Source organism: Oenanthe melanoleuca, chromosome 5 (genome assembly GCF_029582105.1).
Source record: "Oenanthe melanoleuca isolate GR-GAL-2019-014 chromosome 5, OMel1.0, whole genome shotgun sequence".
Taxonomy (NCBI): Eukaryota; Metazoa; Chordata; class Aves; order Passeriformes; family Muscicapidae; genus Oenanthe; species Oenanthe melanoleuca.
The window spans coordinates 22370714-22388251 of NC_079339.1; the positions used below are offsets into that span (position 1 = coordinate 22370714).

The window sequence follows — 17538 nt, forward strand, 5'->3', positions numbered from 1 at the left end:
CTATTCAAAAAATTTGACAGATTTCTTAAGCCAAAGAAATGCCTGTATATACATTAGGGAACTTGGGCAAGGACTAATAGCAGCAGATGTCAGAGGAGCAGTATGCTCCCCTGCAGCCTCCCTGCTTTTGCTGTGGTTGCTGCAGCAAGGACTGCTGAACAATAGAGGGAAATGGCAAAAGAGAGAAACAAGTTTTAGCTATGAGCTGTTCAGGTCTGCTTTGGGGTCTGCACGTGCTGTGATGAGACCTCCTTCCTGGGTAGGTGTTGTAAGCTCATGCTGGTGGCAGCTGGAACCAGTATTACCAAGCCTTTTTCATGTTCTAGCAGGAACATGAGGAGTATGAGAGCAAATAATGTGACCCTAGCAATAGATCTCTGTCTTAGCAAGTTGCATACAGGGCCAGTTGCTTGGTGTAGGAATAAATATGTTTCTACTGAGCTGAAATGTATCTGTTTTAAATCATTCCCTGAAAGGGATCTTTTTGTCAGCACTGCCAGGAAATCCCCACAATACGGTGCTGGGGTTTCCATTTTCAGAGCTGAATTTTTATTTTATGTCACATCCTGCTGAACTCCAAAGAGCAAAACTTTCCAATACTGGCATGTCCTTGAACAAACAGCACTTACTCCCATGCTTATTAGGTATCCATGTTTCTGTCCTTAGAATCTCAAATTCTGCTTGTCTGAGAGGAGAGGAGCAAGCAAATCTATTACCAACTAAAAAAGGAAGGCAGTGTTTTGGGGAAGCAGGCAGGCAGAGGAACCCTGCCGCATTCCAGATATTCCTGAGAGCAACGAAGGGAGCCCTGGGATGTGAAGTGACAGTGGGGAGTCCAGAAGCCCTTTCCATCACTAGGCAAAGATACTTCTGACTGGGAGAGCCTGTCACCCTTGCTGGCAGACATCCCTTCAGACTGGATGTGCATTTGTGTCATCCCTTCCCCAGCAAGAAAGAGCCCCACTGGTTTAGTGTTCCCCGGGTGTCCATGCTCGTTTGCACACCATTGCTTGTAACTCCATGCTTTCCAGCCTGGCTGTGTTGATGGCTCTCTCTGAAGGTCATTCTGGCTTCTTCATGGTTGTCATTCTGATGCAAGGGGGGGCTCAGGAGAGAGGTTTGTGCTTCACACCTGCCTTGTCCCCTTGCCCTCAGGTACGTCATCATCTCCCGGGAGGAGAGGGAGCAGAACCTGCTGGCCTTTCAGCACAGCGAGAGGATTTACTTCCGCGCCTGCCGTGACATCCACCCTGGGGAGAAGCTGCGAGTCTGGTACAGTGAGGATTACATGAAGAGGTTGCATAGTATGTCCCAGGAAACCATCAACAATTTCACAAGTGGTGAGTCCCTTTCCATTCTATCCTCTCTCCTGATCCCCTTGGGCTGCCCCACAGTTGGGCTGGAAGTGGTGGGTGAAGCAGGTTTTGCACAGGCTGTGTGAGGAGAACTGCATTTCTAGAAGCAGAGCATCTCCGAGTGAGAGCCCCCAGCTCTGCCTGGCATAGATGGATGGGTGTACAAGGAGAGTAAGATACCCACAGTCATGGAGATCATGAAAGAAAGATTTGTGCTGTGATGTGTCATGTCATGTTGTGTTGTGCCATGCTGTGTGTGTGTGTGCTGCAAGAGCCTGATGCAATGCCCAGGGACCACAGAGCACCCCTGCCACAAGACTTTCTGGCCTGAAGACTGCCAAGCTGATGATCCTACAAGACAGCATTAGGTTTTTCTTCTGAACATGCTGCTCTCTCTGTGCAGCCTGTGTGAGGGAGCTCTGGCTGGTTTTGTGTCCATATGAATGAGATTTCCTTGGTGTGTTTGAATGTCCATTTTCCTCGTTTAATTTATCTCCTCTTTCTTCAGAAAGATAATTTGGGATCAGCGCGACATCAGCTCCTTAGTCTCACAACCTTAGAATGTGTATGCAACGTACAGGAGGCTTTGTACTTGCCAGACTGATTATTCCTTGGATAAAAATTGTTATCTTGTCTAAAGAATAGCAATGTTGAAACAAACCCAGCAGTCCTTTGGGCCCACGTATTGTCAAGAGTATAGGAAGCTTTAGAGGAAAGCAAAAATTCTTAATGTATCTGGTCATCTGTATGGTGCTGATACCTGAAGTTAATTAGGAGCATTGCTTTCCAGGCTAGATGCAGAATGGCAGGGCCTCAGAGGGGCAGCCACACTAAATATAACTTTGTAATTACAATTTCTGAGTATATTATTACACAGCTACTGTTGCTGCCTTGACTTGGTAAAAGGTGTCTCCTCTTCAGTCATGGGGTGGATGAGATGTCCTGAAAAAGCTGGTTATCTCTATCACCTTAGGATTGTTATGCACTTGCAGTGTTACATCTTGGTGGCTGTACTTGGGCAATTCCCACTTCTGAATTAACATTGGTATGAATTTACTTTTTTATGTTAATGAGCACCAGTGAGTGATTAAGTGTAGGCTGCAGTGATTTTGCTGCAATAACATGCACACATTAGTCATCTAGATGGCTTAGTGCTTTCTGAAAGTACAGCAAGAGACAGTCTGGGCCCCTGGAGCAGCTGCTCTACAGAGGCACCAAGGCTATGAGCTATTGCCCTGCCATGCAGACATGCCTTTAGTCCTGGTTTGTCATGGTGTCATGGTTTATGGGAGCTGAAATGGTAACTCACAGCCTGCTCTGTGCTACACGTGTGCTAAAGACTCTCAGGACTCTCCAGAACCTGCCTCTGTGCCTAGAACAGCCTAATGTGCCCTCAGGTAGAAACTCCTGCAGCTATGGAGACCTTTCCAGAAACCCCCTGACATCATGGTGAGCTCATCCTGCTGCAAGCTGGGCTCAGCCTGCCTTCACCCAAAGGGGCACTGAGATGTTATTAAAACTGAGCATCACCTGGGCCATTGCTAGACTTGTGAGAGACATTGAAGCCTCAGCTGGGAGGGCACTGGGAGGTGGTCAGGAAACAGCACAAAAATCTGTTGAATCACTTTCTATTTAAAATATTTCAAATCCTTGCAGAGTGTTAAATGAAGTGGCACACTTTATGAACTCACAGAATGGTTCCTGGGTTTTGTTTCTGTTGGTAGTTTCAGACCAGCCTCATCATTGGAGTTGAGACCAATAATATGAGGGATTATCTTGTGATTTCTAGCTTTTCCATAGGGCTGAAGCACTCGGCTGGTTGGGGGAAAAAATCACCGAGAAAGAAGAACCAGTTCTCTAGATCCCTACTTCTCACAGTAATTGCTGTGGTCCGTTACAGGGGAAATACTAAGAGAGAGATTGAAAGCTTTGTCCCTAAAAATTCTCATCTATGTGTTGAAAATGAAATCTGTTGTTATGGATTCACTAAAGAAGTGGCTGGGTTTTCCAGCCAGCATCCAAACCCATTGCAAAAATCCCATCCATTCAGGCTAGCCCTTTGTACAGTGCCTTACTCTAACTTTCGAGTCTTGCATCTTTTCTGCATTCTTAGCATTGCTCTCCTTAGAGAGGGAATGGTAGCTTTTGCTCCATAACTCTTATGAAAGCATGAATACACTTTAAGCAAACAAAACCAAAAATCAGCATAAAGCAGCGTCTTGTTTGGGAAGCCATCAATGCTTGAAGTTATTTACAAGATAGAAGAGTGATGGAAATTGAGCCAAACCTATCGTCTTTTGAATTTCCAGGTAAGGAAATCTGGCTATTCCCTTTATTTTAAGCAATTAATAATTTGTGTGAGGTTGCTTTTAATATTTTTTTTTTGATTACTGAATGGTCATGCTCTCAGACTCCACCAGGACAAGCTAGATGTCCCATCCTTGGAGGGTGTTCACCCCTTGTAGCTCAGTTGACAATGTATACCTTAGGTTTTAAGTGTGCAAGTTGTTTTTACTCCTTTACCTTTGCCTTTCTGGAGCAGCCTCCAAACTGAATGAGAGTAAAGGGGCTTGCAAATTTTGTGCCATGGCATGCACAGGCACTGGGGTTGTCGTGAAATGGTGTAAATGTCTCACTGCACTGCTGTACACTTGATACCTTTTACCAAGTCAAAACAGGCACAGGACTTCCAGCCAGCCAAAATGCCTCTTAGGCTCTGGGTATAGTTTCCACCATGATCAGTCATTCACTTCATAGTCCTCTTCCAATGCAGGTTGGTTATACCTTTAGGTTAAACAAGCTGCCTGTAGTTTCTCTTCTCTTTGAAGTGTGTGGGTTCTACTCTGCTGTGGTTACCCAGGACTGTCTCTGTTTTTGCAGACATGCCCATTAGCAGGGCTTCTCCTCTTGCAAGCCTCGGTTTCCACTGATTTGTGTCAGTTCCCTGGCTTGTAACATAACATGCAGGCCTGCAGGGATTCAGTCTGCCTTTTTGTTCTTTTTTGTTTGAGTTTGAGATTGAGGGATGTTGCTCGGTTCCCAGTGATAATCCCCACCCCTCATTTTCCATTCTAGGAGATAAAATGTTACAGAATGACAAGTCAGAAAAGAATGTAGAAAATCAAGAGGATGCAAGGGGAGCACTCCAGTTCACTACCTTAAAGCAGGGGAAGAGCCCCTACAAGCGCAGCTGTGACGAGGGGGAATCCCACCCCCAAACAAAGAAAAAAAAAATTGACCTCATCTTCAAAGATGTCCTGGAGGCTTCTTTGGAGTCTGCCAAGTTTGAAGAGAGCCAGTTAGCAACAAGTACACCACTTTCCCTCAGAAGAGCATCTAAATACCAGGCTGAAGACATCTTTGAGCAGTGTGGCAGTGCCATGCAGCATGGCTCCCTGAGCCTCAGCAGAAACCAGAGTGAGAGGGAATGGAGGGTCCCTCACAGCTCCTCTTTCATTTCAGCCAAGGAGATGAGCATCCTTGAAGATGAGGAAGAAGAGCCCCTGTCACTTAAAGCAGACAGCCCAACCGAGCTGTCACTGGCCTCTGCACAAGGCAACTCCCATGAAATGCCCACCACATCCTTCTGCCCCAACTGCATCCGGCTGAAGAAGAAAATCCGGGAGCTGCAGGCTGAGCTAGACATGCTGAGATCTGGCAAGTTACCCGAGGCACCCGTGTTACCGCCCCAGGTACCTGAGCTCCAAGAGTTCTCAGACCCCACAGGTAAGCCTTGCCCAGTTAGAGCATTCTCCAAACCCTGCCTAAGGAGAGTAGTGAGAGGCCTGTGTGCTCTGTACCCATCTAAAGCATTTTGCTCTGAGTATTCAGGTGAACCTGTAGTTCCATGGAAGGTTCTTTGTCAGGTTTTGTGACTGGGTGTTTTGCGACAGGAGCTGATGCTGTGGGTACAGTGGAAAACACTGTCTGGGAAAGACTCTGTATGACAATTTGCTCTATTTGTTGCCATTGTAATTGATAATGCACTGCCAATAAAAAAGACATTCCATTGCAGACAGTTTGTTTGCTGTATTTTTGATGCATTCTCTTTCAGCGGAAGCCCCTCCACAGTGCCTCACATGCTACCAAGAAAGTATGAATGACTCTGTGGTAACGCTGAAATGTGCTCTCTTTGTGTATGAAACTATGTCCTGCTGTGTCCCTTGTTGGAAATCTCTCTCTGTTTCCTCCACTGCCTTAACACAACCACGTATCTCTTTCTGAAGATATATTTCATTTCCTCCAGGAACACTCTGTCAAGCAGCAAGGAGCCTTCAGTAAAAGGAATATTTGGGTCACACAGCATGTTGTTCAAGTGGCCAGGATGTAGTGTCCTTTTTTGCTGTTCATTGTGGCATGTTGGCGACAAAGTTCTTATGAAGAGATATTGATTTCTTTTCCTTTCAAAGTCATGATTCAAATTCTATCCATAATGTATTGTGGGCAGGAGAAGAGTGGTTGTGGCCAGCTCTTTGGGCAGTGTTCTACTGTCACCAGTAGGATGCTTCTCTAGCTCAGCAACTTTGTAAATACTATATTTTTTTTCCTTTTTTTTATTTTTTTGTTACAGCTTCAGAAAGCATCATCTCAGTTCCCACCATCATGGAGGATGATGACCAAGAGGTGGATTCTGCTGATGAATCAGTTTCCAATGACATGATTGCTGCTACAGATGAGCCTTCCAAGATGTCTTCTGCGACGGGCCGGAGGATACGGCGCTTCAAGCAAGAGTGGCTTAAAAAGTTTTGGTTTCTGCGGTACTCCCCGACACTGAATGAGATGTGGTGCCATGTCTGTAGGCAGTACACAGTGCAGTCTTCTCGGACTTCAGCCTTCATCATTGGCTCTAAGCAGTTCAAGATACACACGATAAAGCTGCACAGCCAGAGCAACCTCCACAAGAAGTGCCTGCAGCTTTACAAGCTCAGGATGCACCCAGAGAAGACAGAAGAGATGTGCCGAAATATGACCCTGCTCTTCAATACAGCCTACCACCTGGCCCTGGAGGGCAGGCCCTACTATGACTTTCGGCCTCTGGCAGAACTACTGAGAAAGTGTGAACTCAAGGTGGTGGATCAGTACATGAACGAAGGAGACTGCCAGATCTTGATCCACCATATCGCCCGGGCTCTCCGAGAGGACCTGGTTGAGCGCATCCGGCAGTCTCCCTTCCTCAGCATCATTCTGGATGGGCAGAGCGACGACCTGCTTGCAGATACAGTTGCGGTCTATGTGCAGTACACGAGCAGTGATGGGCCTCCAGCAACTGAGTTCCTGTCTCTTCAGGAGCTCGGCTTCTCTACAACAGACAGTTACCTCCAAGCATTAGACCGGGCTTTTTCCAGCCTGGGAATACGATTGCAGGATGAGAAGCCAACTATCGGCTTGGGAGTTGATGGTGCTAACATTACCGCCAGCCTGAGGGCCAACTTGTTCATGACAATCAGAAAGACCTTGCCCTGGCTTCTCTGCCTTCCCTTTATGGTGCACAGGCCCCACCTGGAGATTTTGGATGCCATTAGTGGGAAGGAACTACCCTGTCTGGAGGAGCTAGAAAACAACTTGAAGCAACTGCTGAGTTTCTATCGTTATTCTCCCCGACTCATGTGCGAGCTGAGGCTCACTGCTGCCACTCTGTGTGAGGAGACCGAGTTCCTGGGGGACATCCGAGCAGTGAAATGGATCATTGGGGAGCAGAACGTGCTCAACGCTCTCATCAAGGATTACCTTGAGGTTGTGGCCCATCTCAAAGATATCAGTGGCCAGACTCAAAGGGCAGATGCTTCTGCCATTGCCTTGGCCCTCCTGCAGTTCCTGATGGACTACCAGTCGATTAAACTCATCTACTTCCTGCTGGATGTGATTGCTGTGCTCTCACGCCTTGCCTACGTCTTCCAAGGGGAGTACCTTCTTGTGTCGCAGGTGGACGATAAGATAGAGGAGGCCATCCAGGAGATCAGCCGGCTAGCAGACTCCCCTGGGGAGTACTTGCAGGAGTTTGAGGAAAACTTCCGTGAAAGCTTTAATGGCATTGCTGTGAAAAATCTACGGGTGGCTGAAGCCAAATTCCAGTCGATTAGAGAAAAGATCTGCCAGAAGACCCAGGTGATCCTAGCCCAAAGGTTTGATTCCCGCAGCCGGACATTTGTGAAAGCCTGTCAGGTATTTGACCTTGCAGCTTGGCCCAGAAGCACTGATGAGCTCATGAGCTATGGGAAGGAGGATATGGTACAAATATTTGAACACCTGGAGACAGTCCCATCGTTTTCCAGGGAGGTTTGCAGAGAGGGGATGGACACCCGAGGGAGTCTGCTGATGGAGTGGCGAGAACTCAAGGTGGATTATTATACCAAAAATGGTTTTAAAGACTTGCTCAGTCACATTTGTAAATACAAACAGAGATTTCCCCTCCTAAATAAAATAGTTCAGATCCTCAAAGTCCTTCCCACCTCTTCGGCCTGCTGTGAGAAGGGGCGCACCGCCCTGCAGAGAGTGCGCAAGAACAACCGCTCTCGGCTCACGCTGGAGCAGCTCAGCGACCTGTTGACGATTGCTGTTAACGGGCCGCCCATTGCCAACTTCGATTGCAAAAGGGCCCTCGACAGCTGGTTCGAGGAGAAGTCGGGCAATAGCTACGCGCTCTCGGCCGAAATGCTGAGCAGGATGACATCTCTCGAGCAGAAGCCGATGTTGCAGAGCATGGACCATGGCTCTGAGTTTTACCCTGATATTTAGGAAGGAATGCCTCAGATCAGATAATTTTTTTAATCTATACTCTAAACTTTGATATATTATATAAAATATATATATTATCTATATTAAGGAAAAACCCACACTGAAAATTTAAAAGTTAAGACGATGTGCGTCTGATAGAAGCTAAGCAGAATTTTAAAGATTGAGACAATGTTTAGACATTTACTGGTGTCTCCAACCATGGCAGCTGCAATGTAGGTGGCAACATTTCATTCTTTAGAAGCATGTGCTGGGGCCATACTCTACATGTTCAAACCTAACAACCTATAAGCTAGACAACGGGTCTTTGTCAGCCTCATCCTCCCAGCAGTTTCCTTTGTATGTGTTGTCGGTTTGCTGGGTTGTTTTTTGTTTTGTTTTGTTTTGGGTTTGTCTGTTTGTTTGTTTGTTTGTTTGTTTGTTTGTTTGTTTTCTCCTTGGTTTCAATCTCTGCCTCTCTTTCCATTGTTCAGCCCAGTTATTGAGCCATTTCAGCCTTTTGTTGGCAACAGTCAGATTTCTGATTTCCGACAGAGCATCCCGTGTGTTTATGTTGCCCCCAGCTCCACCCAGTTCTCTTCAGTTGAGTGGAAGCTTTCTTCACTCAAAAGATTACTGACAGGAGAGAAGGGCTGGGGGAATTATTTTGGGTTTTCATTCTGATTCAGAAACAGATGCCTCCACTAAACTGTGATGCCCCTTTCTCAGTTCTCCCTACCTTTGGGCTGTAGAGTAATACTTGGCTTTCAGCTCCTTTTATGATAACCGTAGTACCAGTCTATCATACGTATGTTATAACATGATGTCATGTGCAGACTATAAAATAGCAAAATAGAGAAGGCAGGGGGAAATTTTTGCATTTATATTTTTATATTGTATGAGATAAATATATATATATATATACAACTATTCATTCAAAACCAGGGCTGCTGTGGAAGCTAGACAGCCAATGAGTCAAGAGCCACCTCTGGGCGGAGATTCAAAGGCTTAAAAAATTATATTCTAATTTACATTATTTATACTATGTCTTTATAATCCTAGATTGTTGTGGGGTTTTTGTTTTGTTTTGTTTTGTTTGGAATGACTGAAAGAAAAACCTGCTGCAGTTTGGTGGCAGGAGCTATCAATGCAAGATTATCTTGGATTATATTCATGTGTGATGTCCTACAAAGGTTCACTTACTCTCTTGTGACCAAGGTAACATGTTCCACAGCACAGCAGACTGATGACAGCAGGAAGAAGGGATGCTCTGCTTCTTCCTGCAAAACATTTCTTCCTTTCTTGAAGGAATGCAGAATCCAGCTGAATTGTGAATGGGGGACTTGCACCTTCCATCACAAAGAGATTGTTTTGTGGGCTTGGGGCTCTACTTTGTTTTATTCTTTTAAAGTAAACAAGCTCCAGGCATCCACACAATATCACTTCAGGTTAGAAAAGAGAAAAAATAAAAACACAAAAAAACCCCAACCAACCAACCAAAAAAAAACATCACACAAACAAAAAAGGTGCAAAAACTCCACAGATGCTAGTGCCTTGCCCTGCTGATGTGGCATGGACAGCACCAACCTGACCAGATCATCGTGGGAGTGAGACATGTTGTCCAAAAGGTGTCCAAGCCAACATGTTCTCACTTCCCAGAGGGATGAGCTTTGTGCCAAGCTGTGTTGTTTGGAAACATGATGGTGGTATCAGCAACACTGAACCTTTCCTTTCTCCTGTTACCCCCCCTGCCCTTGGTCTTGGTGCTAAGATATCTCTAGAACCGTTGCTGCTAGTTGATAGCTTTTCATTTATATAAATATATATATATATATATATATAATATTATTTTATTTTTTAAACTTTTTTGTTTGTTTTCAATGGAGATGTAGCATGTTTGGAACCGATCTCTCTCTGAGTCACTTTCACTGCCAGGGTTCACACACTGTCTTCCCCAGGAAAACACACACTTCTACCTAGGTCTCACTCACCTCCTGCTAACCCTTTTGCCTTCAGCAGAACTTCACAGCCAGCACTGGCAGAGGTGTGCAGCCAAGCCACTACAGACTGGTTCAGCTTTCAGACCCCACAGGAGCAGCTAGCTGGTGTTGGTCAGGGTTTTGGAAGTGTTTGCCTCTGTCCCTGTGGGATGAGGAGGGACTGAGCCCACCCAAAGCACGAGTGGTGGCCTGTCCTTGTGTCCTGACACTGCCCCTTCACTATCAAACAGGGCATTTCAGTCAGATGGTGCAGGTGGAGCAGAGCAGACCCTGTGAATGTAGCAGCCAGGGCTGGTCAGCACCCTCTGTAGCACTTAGCCCTTGCCTTACCTCTGACAGCAGGTGCAGCCTGGGGCTGGCTCGGGCAGGAGAGGGCACCTGTGCCAGGGCCACCCCCCTGCTGCCTCACTGCCGCCAGGGGTGCAGGCGTGGGTGCTCTGCCTTGTGGTCCTCACGGCAATGTCACCAGCTAGGTCAGGGCATCACACAGTTCCAACGCAGGGGCAGTGATGCAACACGCCTAGCAAGCATGAAAAATGGCTTTGTTGATCCTTTCATCCAGAGGAGTAAGAATTAAACTAGAAAGCCTCTGCCAGCTGTGCAGCCTTGGGTGGTTGTTTGCCTGGCCATAAAGTAGGGACCTCTTTATACAAGCTGCTTGTAGCTCTCTAGATGTGGTGAATTGGCTCTGCTCAGGGTGCTGCCACAAAGCTCTGGAACTGCTGCCTGCCAGGGAGGTGGCAGGCTCCCTTCCATTTAAAACTTGAGGAGATGTAAAGAGATAAAAAACTGCTGCTCCATTAGCTTCTGACTGGAGATGGGCAAGGTGAACATAGATCATAGAACCTGTAGAACTCCATAGCTCTTCGTGGGTGGAGAGGAAAAATCACCTGCCTTTCTGTTTGCAGCAACAAAAGGGCTTGGCATAGAGGCCCATCAAAGTGCCTGGCCCGCGTGAAGGGAAGGAACATTTGGGGACAGTTTCCAGACACCTTTGGAGAGAGGAATGCTCCCCCAGGGCTTGTGCTGAGCAGCCAGAGAGGCCTGTTTACAACTCCTGATCCAAGCCTCCTAACTTTGGTCACTGGGGAGGAAATGGCAAGGTAAGAGTTGCCAGAGGCCTGTTCAGAAACTATTCTTCCAATTTGTCACTCCTTCCCTTTGGTTCACTTGCAAATCCTGCTTTCATCAGTGACACCTTTTGCTGGCAGCTCTTACTTCTAATGGTGCAATGAAATGTGCAGCTGTGGTGATTTTCTCTGGCAGCCAGCTGACACAGGCAGAGCACTTGTTCCTTTAGCAAATAACTTTGCTTGCAAACAGTGATTCCGTGCCACTGGCTGTTGTGGATACCCATGACAGAAAAGGTCAGAGACACCTTACATTGGTGATGGGGATAGACAAGAGCTTGGCAGAGCAGCTGGCCCTGCCCAGCCCCCATCCCAGCTCCTCCAACACAATTCCCTGTTACCTGCACATCAGAAAATAAGCCTGGCCTTTGTCCTAGGGTAATGCAGGTGCTTTGCAGGCTTTCCCTCCAGGTTAACCTGCCTGTCTCATATCTGTAGCTCTTACTTTCATGGGTGGTCTGTGGATAGAAACATGACTACCAGCATAGACAAGATAGGGAGGAGGGAGGAATATCAGTGCAAAGCACCCCTGGCTTCCCAGGGCTCCCAAGCCTTTCCCTTGTCTGGGCCCAGCCTGGTGGTAGTGAGGCCAGGAGGCAGCAGCAGGCATGGGGAGGGCTTAGCAGGGTGCTGAGGGAGGCTTCATGGCTCCAAGATTGCCGTTCATCAGGTTTAATCAATGCCTTTCCTGCTGTGCTGAGAGAGCAAGAGGAGTTGTTTTGAATGTGTTGCTCACAGCATCTTGAATTGGTTAGGCTGCAAAGACAGAGGGTTCAGTTTTTCTTGAATGAGCTCTTTATTGTCTCCTTCCCCTGCATCTTAGCTATGGCATCTGACTGTGAATAATGCACACTTCTCCAGACCCTCGGGTTTATATTTCTAGCCCGTGGGATTTTTGGTTGCCAATTTCCCTTCCCCACTTTTTGCTCAGGCTCCTTGCCTCTTTTACCTTGCTGTGAAGCAGAAATCTGTGAAGCACATTTAGACATGTCCTTCTGCAGGGCTCACCTGTGTCCACAGGGGTCCAGGCCCTCCAGCCACGAGACTGACCTCAGCAGGGATAATCCTCACAAGAGACCAAAGCTCTTCCCATACCAGCAAAAGCACACAAAGTTACGGGGGCTGCGAGGGTCCTCGTGTGGCGTCTGCCTCGGGTCTCGAGCCAGCTGCAGCAGTGTCCCTCGTGCTGGTCACACTTTTGCTGGTATGACTGTTCAGACGTGATTCAGGCTCATCTCTTTCTCACAGCACAAACACAACCAGATGGCCCGCGGGGTCTTTGGAGTCCCCCTCCCTTCTTATCTCATGAGGATTGCTGTTTGTTTGACCAGTGCCTGGACAGCTGGCTTGCAAGTAAGCAGCAACAGCCTCTGCTTTTGCAGATTCCCCTCTCAGCCCTGTTAAAAGAGGTCTTAAAAGCAGAGAAATGGTACGTTAATCCCCCAGCCATTGTATCCAATGCAGTAATGCCTATGCAATTCCTGTCTCCCTTGGAGACACGTATGATGTGTGTGCATGTAAGCTAGTGTATGTATACAGTACATATGCATATGGTCTATATATTGTATATACGCACATCCCAGTACATATACACACAGTACAAAAGATTAAAATCACATGCTTATATATCTATAAATGAAATCCTATATATTTATATATTTCTATGTTTTCGATAGATATAAAGATATAATATAGAGATAGACTCAACCACCCTTGTGTAAGGCTGGCCCTGTGTTCTAGCACAAGGCATGGAACACTGAAGACTTTGGACTTTGGGATGGTTTTAGCCATACACTGAGGCCTACATTTACATGTATAGCACTCTATGGAGAGGGGCTTGGCTGTGTTTAGGGCAAGGGGTTTCCTTGCTGGCATGCTAACCAAGTGATAAATAAGGTTTGTTTAATAGTGGAATGTCTTGGTAGGGAGAATGCTTGAGTGTCCTTCTGAGAAAGCCTCTTGCTGAGGTCCTGTGTGTTCACTCTTGGACAGACACATATCCCACCCTCATATGCACTTTTGTCTCTGCATGGATGTGGTTAGCAACTGCTGGCACTGGTGCTGCGGAAAGGTGGCGTTTTGCTGTTGCACCTGGCATTCCTCAGCAATCACCAGCACACTGCCAGGGACACCTGTGCTGGCCAGCACTCACACAGCACCAGCGAGAGCGTGGGTGCAGTGTGGGCATGGGTCAGTGACACAGCTGTGGCGCTGGGATAAAGGCAGCAGGAGAGCCAAGGCGGGTGTGAGTTGAGAAAGGGCTATGGCCACGCAGCTGGAGGTGGCAGGGATAGTGTATGGAGCTGGAGCAGTGCAAACAGGAAGGAACCGTGAAGTCGCAGTGGTCAGGATGGGAGTGTGCGATCCCAGCTGGGGGCCGCATTCAGCTCCGTTGGGTCAGGCTGCCGCTGTCCTGCTGCAGGAGCTCTGCTCCCTCAGGTCTCACAGCCCCTGAGCAGCCTGCCTGGCCAGGGGCCCAGGGAGGCTTTCTGGAGGAAAGGGAATGATTGATTGTATGGAAGACATGGTCAGTGTCGCACTGTGCCTTTGGGCCCCAGCACACAGCGCTCGGACCTTGCCAGGCTGAAGCACCGAAGGGTGCAGCCCTCTCACCCTGCCCACGCAGACACCTTCATTTCCATGCTGGATGGAGGTGGATCTGGGCAGCGATCAGCCCTCCCCGAGTATCTGCCGATGCCTGTGGGATGGACAGCTTTGTCATCCCTCCGTCCCTCCCTTCACACACTCGCAGGTCACTGGCCCTGCCGCATCCTGAAGCTTTGGCTGGCACCTGAGAGGTGCCTCTGGCCGGCCTGGCAGCAGGTGGTCAGTCAGCGAGCTGCTTCCCCACAGGGGTTGGAGGGAAGCATGGAGGTTTGCCTTTGCAGCTCCATGCCAGGCCTGGCACCGCCGCACTCCTCGCCATTGGTTTTTATTTGTTGGCTCGGGTCGGGAGAAGGGCGAGTTGTGCTTCCCACCCGCCAACCCTGGTACCGCAGCAGCAGACGCTGTGCGAGCTGCCGCAGGCCCTCACACACCTCAGTGCCCTCTCCAGGCCTCTCTCCTCCACACAACTGGTAATCCACCTCAGCCGCGCTGCCCGGCGGCGGCTCCCGCTCCGTGCCCGGCGGGAGCTCCGGGCACCCGCTCCTCACAAACCTCAGACAGTCGTGTCGCTCCGGCCCCTCGCTCCATGCCACTGCCGCTCGCCCGGGCCGGCCCGCCGGCGCTGACCCGCCGAGGGGCTCCCGTGCACTGCACCTCACTCAGATAAGCTCGCTGGGCTACGCGGGGGAGCCACGTCTCGTTTGCTGTAATGTCCCCGACGCTACAGGAGGGCTACGGAGTTCCTGCCAGTCATGGCGTCCTCACAGACTCACCTGACAGTTAGCAAAAATGCATTTCTACTTCCTGAGAACGAGGTTTTGTCTCAAACCTCTCCATACCCGCATCCAAGCACAGCCCTGCTGAACTGTTTCAAGTGATCTCTCACCCACCCGCTCACCCACCACACACACATATGAAATGAGAGAAAAATATCTAGACGTCTATTACTATATATGTATTAATATGTTAATATCACTCTTTTGGAGACATTAAAATGTTATTACTTTACAGACTATGCTTTATAGTACCTGTGTGAAAGGACCTAGGACACTGGATACGAATAGAGCTATGTTGATATATCATAGTATGTACACGAGAACTTTCCTTTTGTCATATTATCCTTGTAATGTAAAATGATTGTTAATAAAAAAAAAACAAAAAACATTTAAATTTATCAGCTTGCCTTGCTAATTCTTTAAATTGTTCTTGGAGGTTAATATCATTTTAAAGGCCAGGTGAAGGGCATCTAAAGATGCAACTTTTAAAACAGTTCAATTCCATCCTTCCTTCTTCCCTTCCCTTCCCTTCCCTTCCCTTCCCTTCCCTTCCCTTCCCTTCCCTTCCCTTCCCTTCCCTTCCCTTCCCTTCCCTTCCCTTCCCTTCCCTTCCCTTCCCTTCCCTTCCCTTCCCTTCCCTTCCCTTCCCTTCCCTTCCCTTCCCTTCCCTTCCCTTCCCTTCCCTTCCCTTCCCTTCCCTTCCCTTCCCTTCCCTTCCCTTCCCTTTCCTTTCCTGAAGCTCAGGTTTGCACAGCAGGGACAATCTTGCAAAGGTTGAGTCCATCCCTGGGTGACAGCTATAGCTACATATATATAGCTATATTATATACTGTATATATATATAGTAATATAACAATATTGTCAATAGGTGCAATAGGAAAGGTTGTTTTAGTGATTTCCTCATAGTCCATTTCATTGACCAGACCGCATATTACACACAGTTTGTCATTTTCTGGCAGCTTTCACTTCAGTGATTTAGAATTGCTTATTTTTGAGCAGTAAGCAGGCCCAGTGAAATCCTGGTGGTTGTCAGGGCTTAGCTTCAGTTGGGTTTCCTGGGCACCTGTCAGTCAGCAGTGAAAACCTCTTCTCTGGGGTTTTTCCCTTTGCTAGTCAATTGACAGCATGAAGGCAGGACAATGCTTCACTTTCAGCAGCTCAACCATGTGTAAAGAGTCAGAACTGCTTGTGAAATGCATTGCTGCATTGTAATTCGTCTCCTACAGGCAATTTTGTGCTGTGGACTCTTGTCAGTGACTGGCCTCCTTGCTGGTGACTTCAAACCGAAGACTTAAAAGCAAGATCCCTTCAAGCAAAGTGCACTATCTGAGCTTTTATCAGGAATGGAAGCTTGCACAAAATTCATCTGATCTTTGGCTAAAAGTACCCTTCACTTTTAGGACCAGTGATTCTCATGTCAATATGAGAGAAAAGGAAATTGAAAAATTTCTCAGTGATGGTTGTCATAGCATTAAGGCCTGACACACACTTCCCCAGCTCTGCTGGTGTCCTGGATATGCTCCATGGAGATGAGTGTTGTTAGATGCTAGTGTTAGAAACTTCATTTAGCAAAAAACTGAACATGTTTCTTCCTGGAAGCAGGAGGTGTGGAGCCTGTGATGCCAGGAGCTTGCAGGCATAACCTGCAAGGGGGATTTGCAGCGCTTCCTGGGGCCTGTCTTCCCCATCTTACTGTCCTGAGGCAGAAGGAAAAGCACAGCAGCGAGCACATGGGTGGGTTTAAGTGCCCCCAAGGTGTTTAATCAGAGGGCAGAGCAGGTGTCTGGCAGTGCCAGGTGCAGCTCTGTGGTGGCACAGAGGCTGTTTCTGGCAGAGCTGTTGCCATACGCCACACAAAGGGAGCCACAGCTCATTTACAAAGGGCTCTAAAAATATCTGCTGGATAATCAAAGGCTCCCACAGCACAGCATATGTGCTAGCTAGATTTTCTGACTCTCTAAAGTCCCCTGTTTGAAGTTGTTTTGATCAAGGAGAAAAACAAGTGTGCTGTCTGCATGGCTGCCAGACACCCCGTTTCTGGGGACACTGGTACCTCTGGAGGCACACAGGGGTGGCAGAGAGGGATGGGGAGCCATGGGCTGCAGAGGGTCAGGAGTGGCAGAGCTGCACCCCAGGCCACCACTGCACTTTGTGGTGTTCAGGAGAGCTGTGCTGTGTTGGTTTTAGGTGGGACCCGTTTTCTCTTTTTTTGGCTTGGTTTATTCCACATTCAGTGATCACTAAGGGTTCAGGGAAGTGGAGGAATCAGCTGCAGACATTCAGGACTAGCACTGGCAATGACTCTGTTCTAGGTGCTGGATTAGGTGCTACTCTCTCTTGGCAGACAGGATTACAGGTAGTCCCAGTTTAATTTTTAAATAGCATAAGGGAGAATAGCTTCTAATAAATTTGAAGTAACAATGAACAGCAGGGTCAAGTGAAGAATGGTTCTGTGGCAGCTATTGCTGCTTTTCAGCATGCTGAGCTGGGAATTACTGAGAAACTCTGTGTGAATCCCCTAGGTGGGAAGGATTTCCTGGCAGATGCACCACTTGTATTCAGCTCACTGTGCAGCAAAAATAAAGCTTTTTCCTTCATCTCTACAGCAAATTCTTCAGTGCCATCAGCCTCGCTGTGCAGCTGACAGGCACCCCTCTTTGGAAGCCAGCAACAGCCTGGGGCTCTGCAGACTGGCTTTGTTTTCTATTCTTGTGCTTTAACACTGACTGTGATGGGTGAGAGTGCCCCCAAACTGTCAGTGAGGTAGATACTTCCCACTCCTGCTCCAAAAATCTCTTTTCTTTTACTTTTATGTGCAGGTTTTGATCTGTGTGTCTTGTTAGGAACCAGCTAATTCTAGTGATCGTATTAGGTCAGCCAAGCATACTTTCCTCCTCACAAATGCACAGATTTACAGAGTATCATCAACACTAACTTGAAAGTACTGAGATTGGCAAAA

At 47.7% G+C, this 17538-nt stretch overlaps 1 protein-coding gene across 3 annotated transcripts in view; it reads left to right on the forward strand.

The window, feature by feature from the left end:
• PRDM11 (PR/SET domain 11) overlaps nucleotides 1-14977 on the forward strand; it is a 48335-nt gene extending 33358 nt beyond the window's left edge. The window contains exons 6-8 of one of the 3 annotated variants that reach the window (XM_056494017.1): nucleotides 1156-1340; nucleotides 4431-5081; nucleotides 5926-14977. In XM_056494017.1, the coding sequence (XP_056349992.1) occupies nucleotides 1156-1340; nucleotides 4431-5081; nucleotides 5926-8090 (3001 nt within the window). In that variant the 3' untranslated portion in view covers nucleotides 8091-14977. The remainder of the gene's footprint in view (nucleotides 1-1155; nucleotides 1341-4430; nucleotides 5082-5925) is intronic. The other 2 variants (XM_056494018.1, XM_056494019.1) reach the window with 2 other exon arrangements.
• The last annotated feature ends 2561 nt before the right edge of the window (nucleotides 14978-17538 follow it).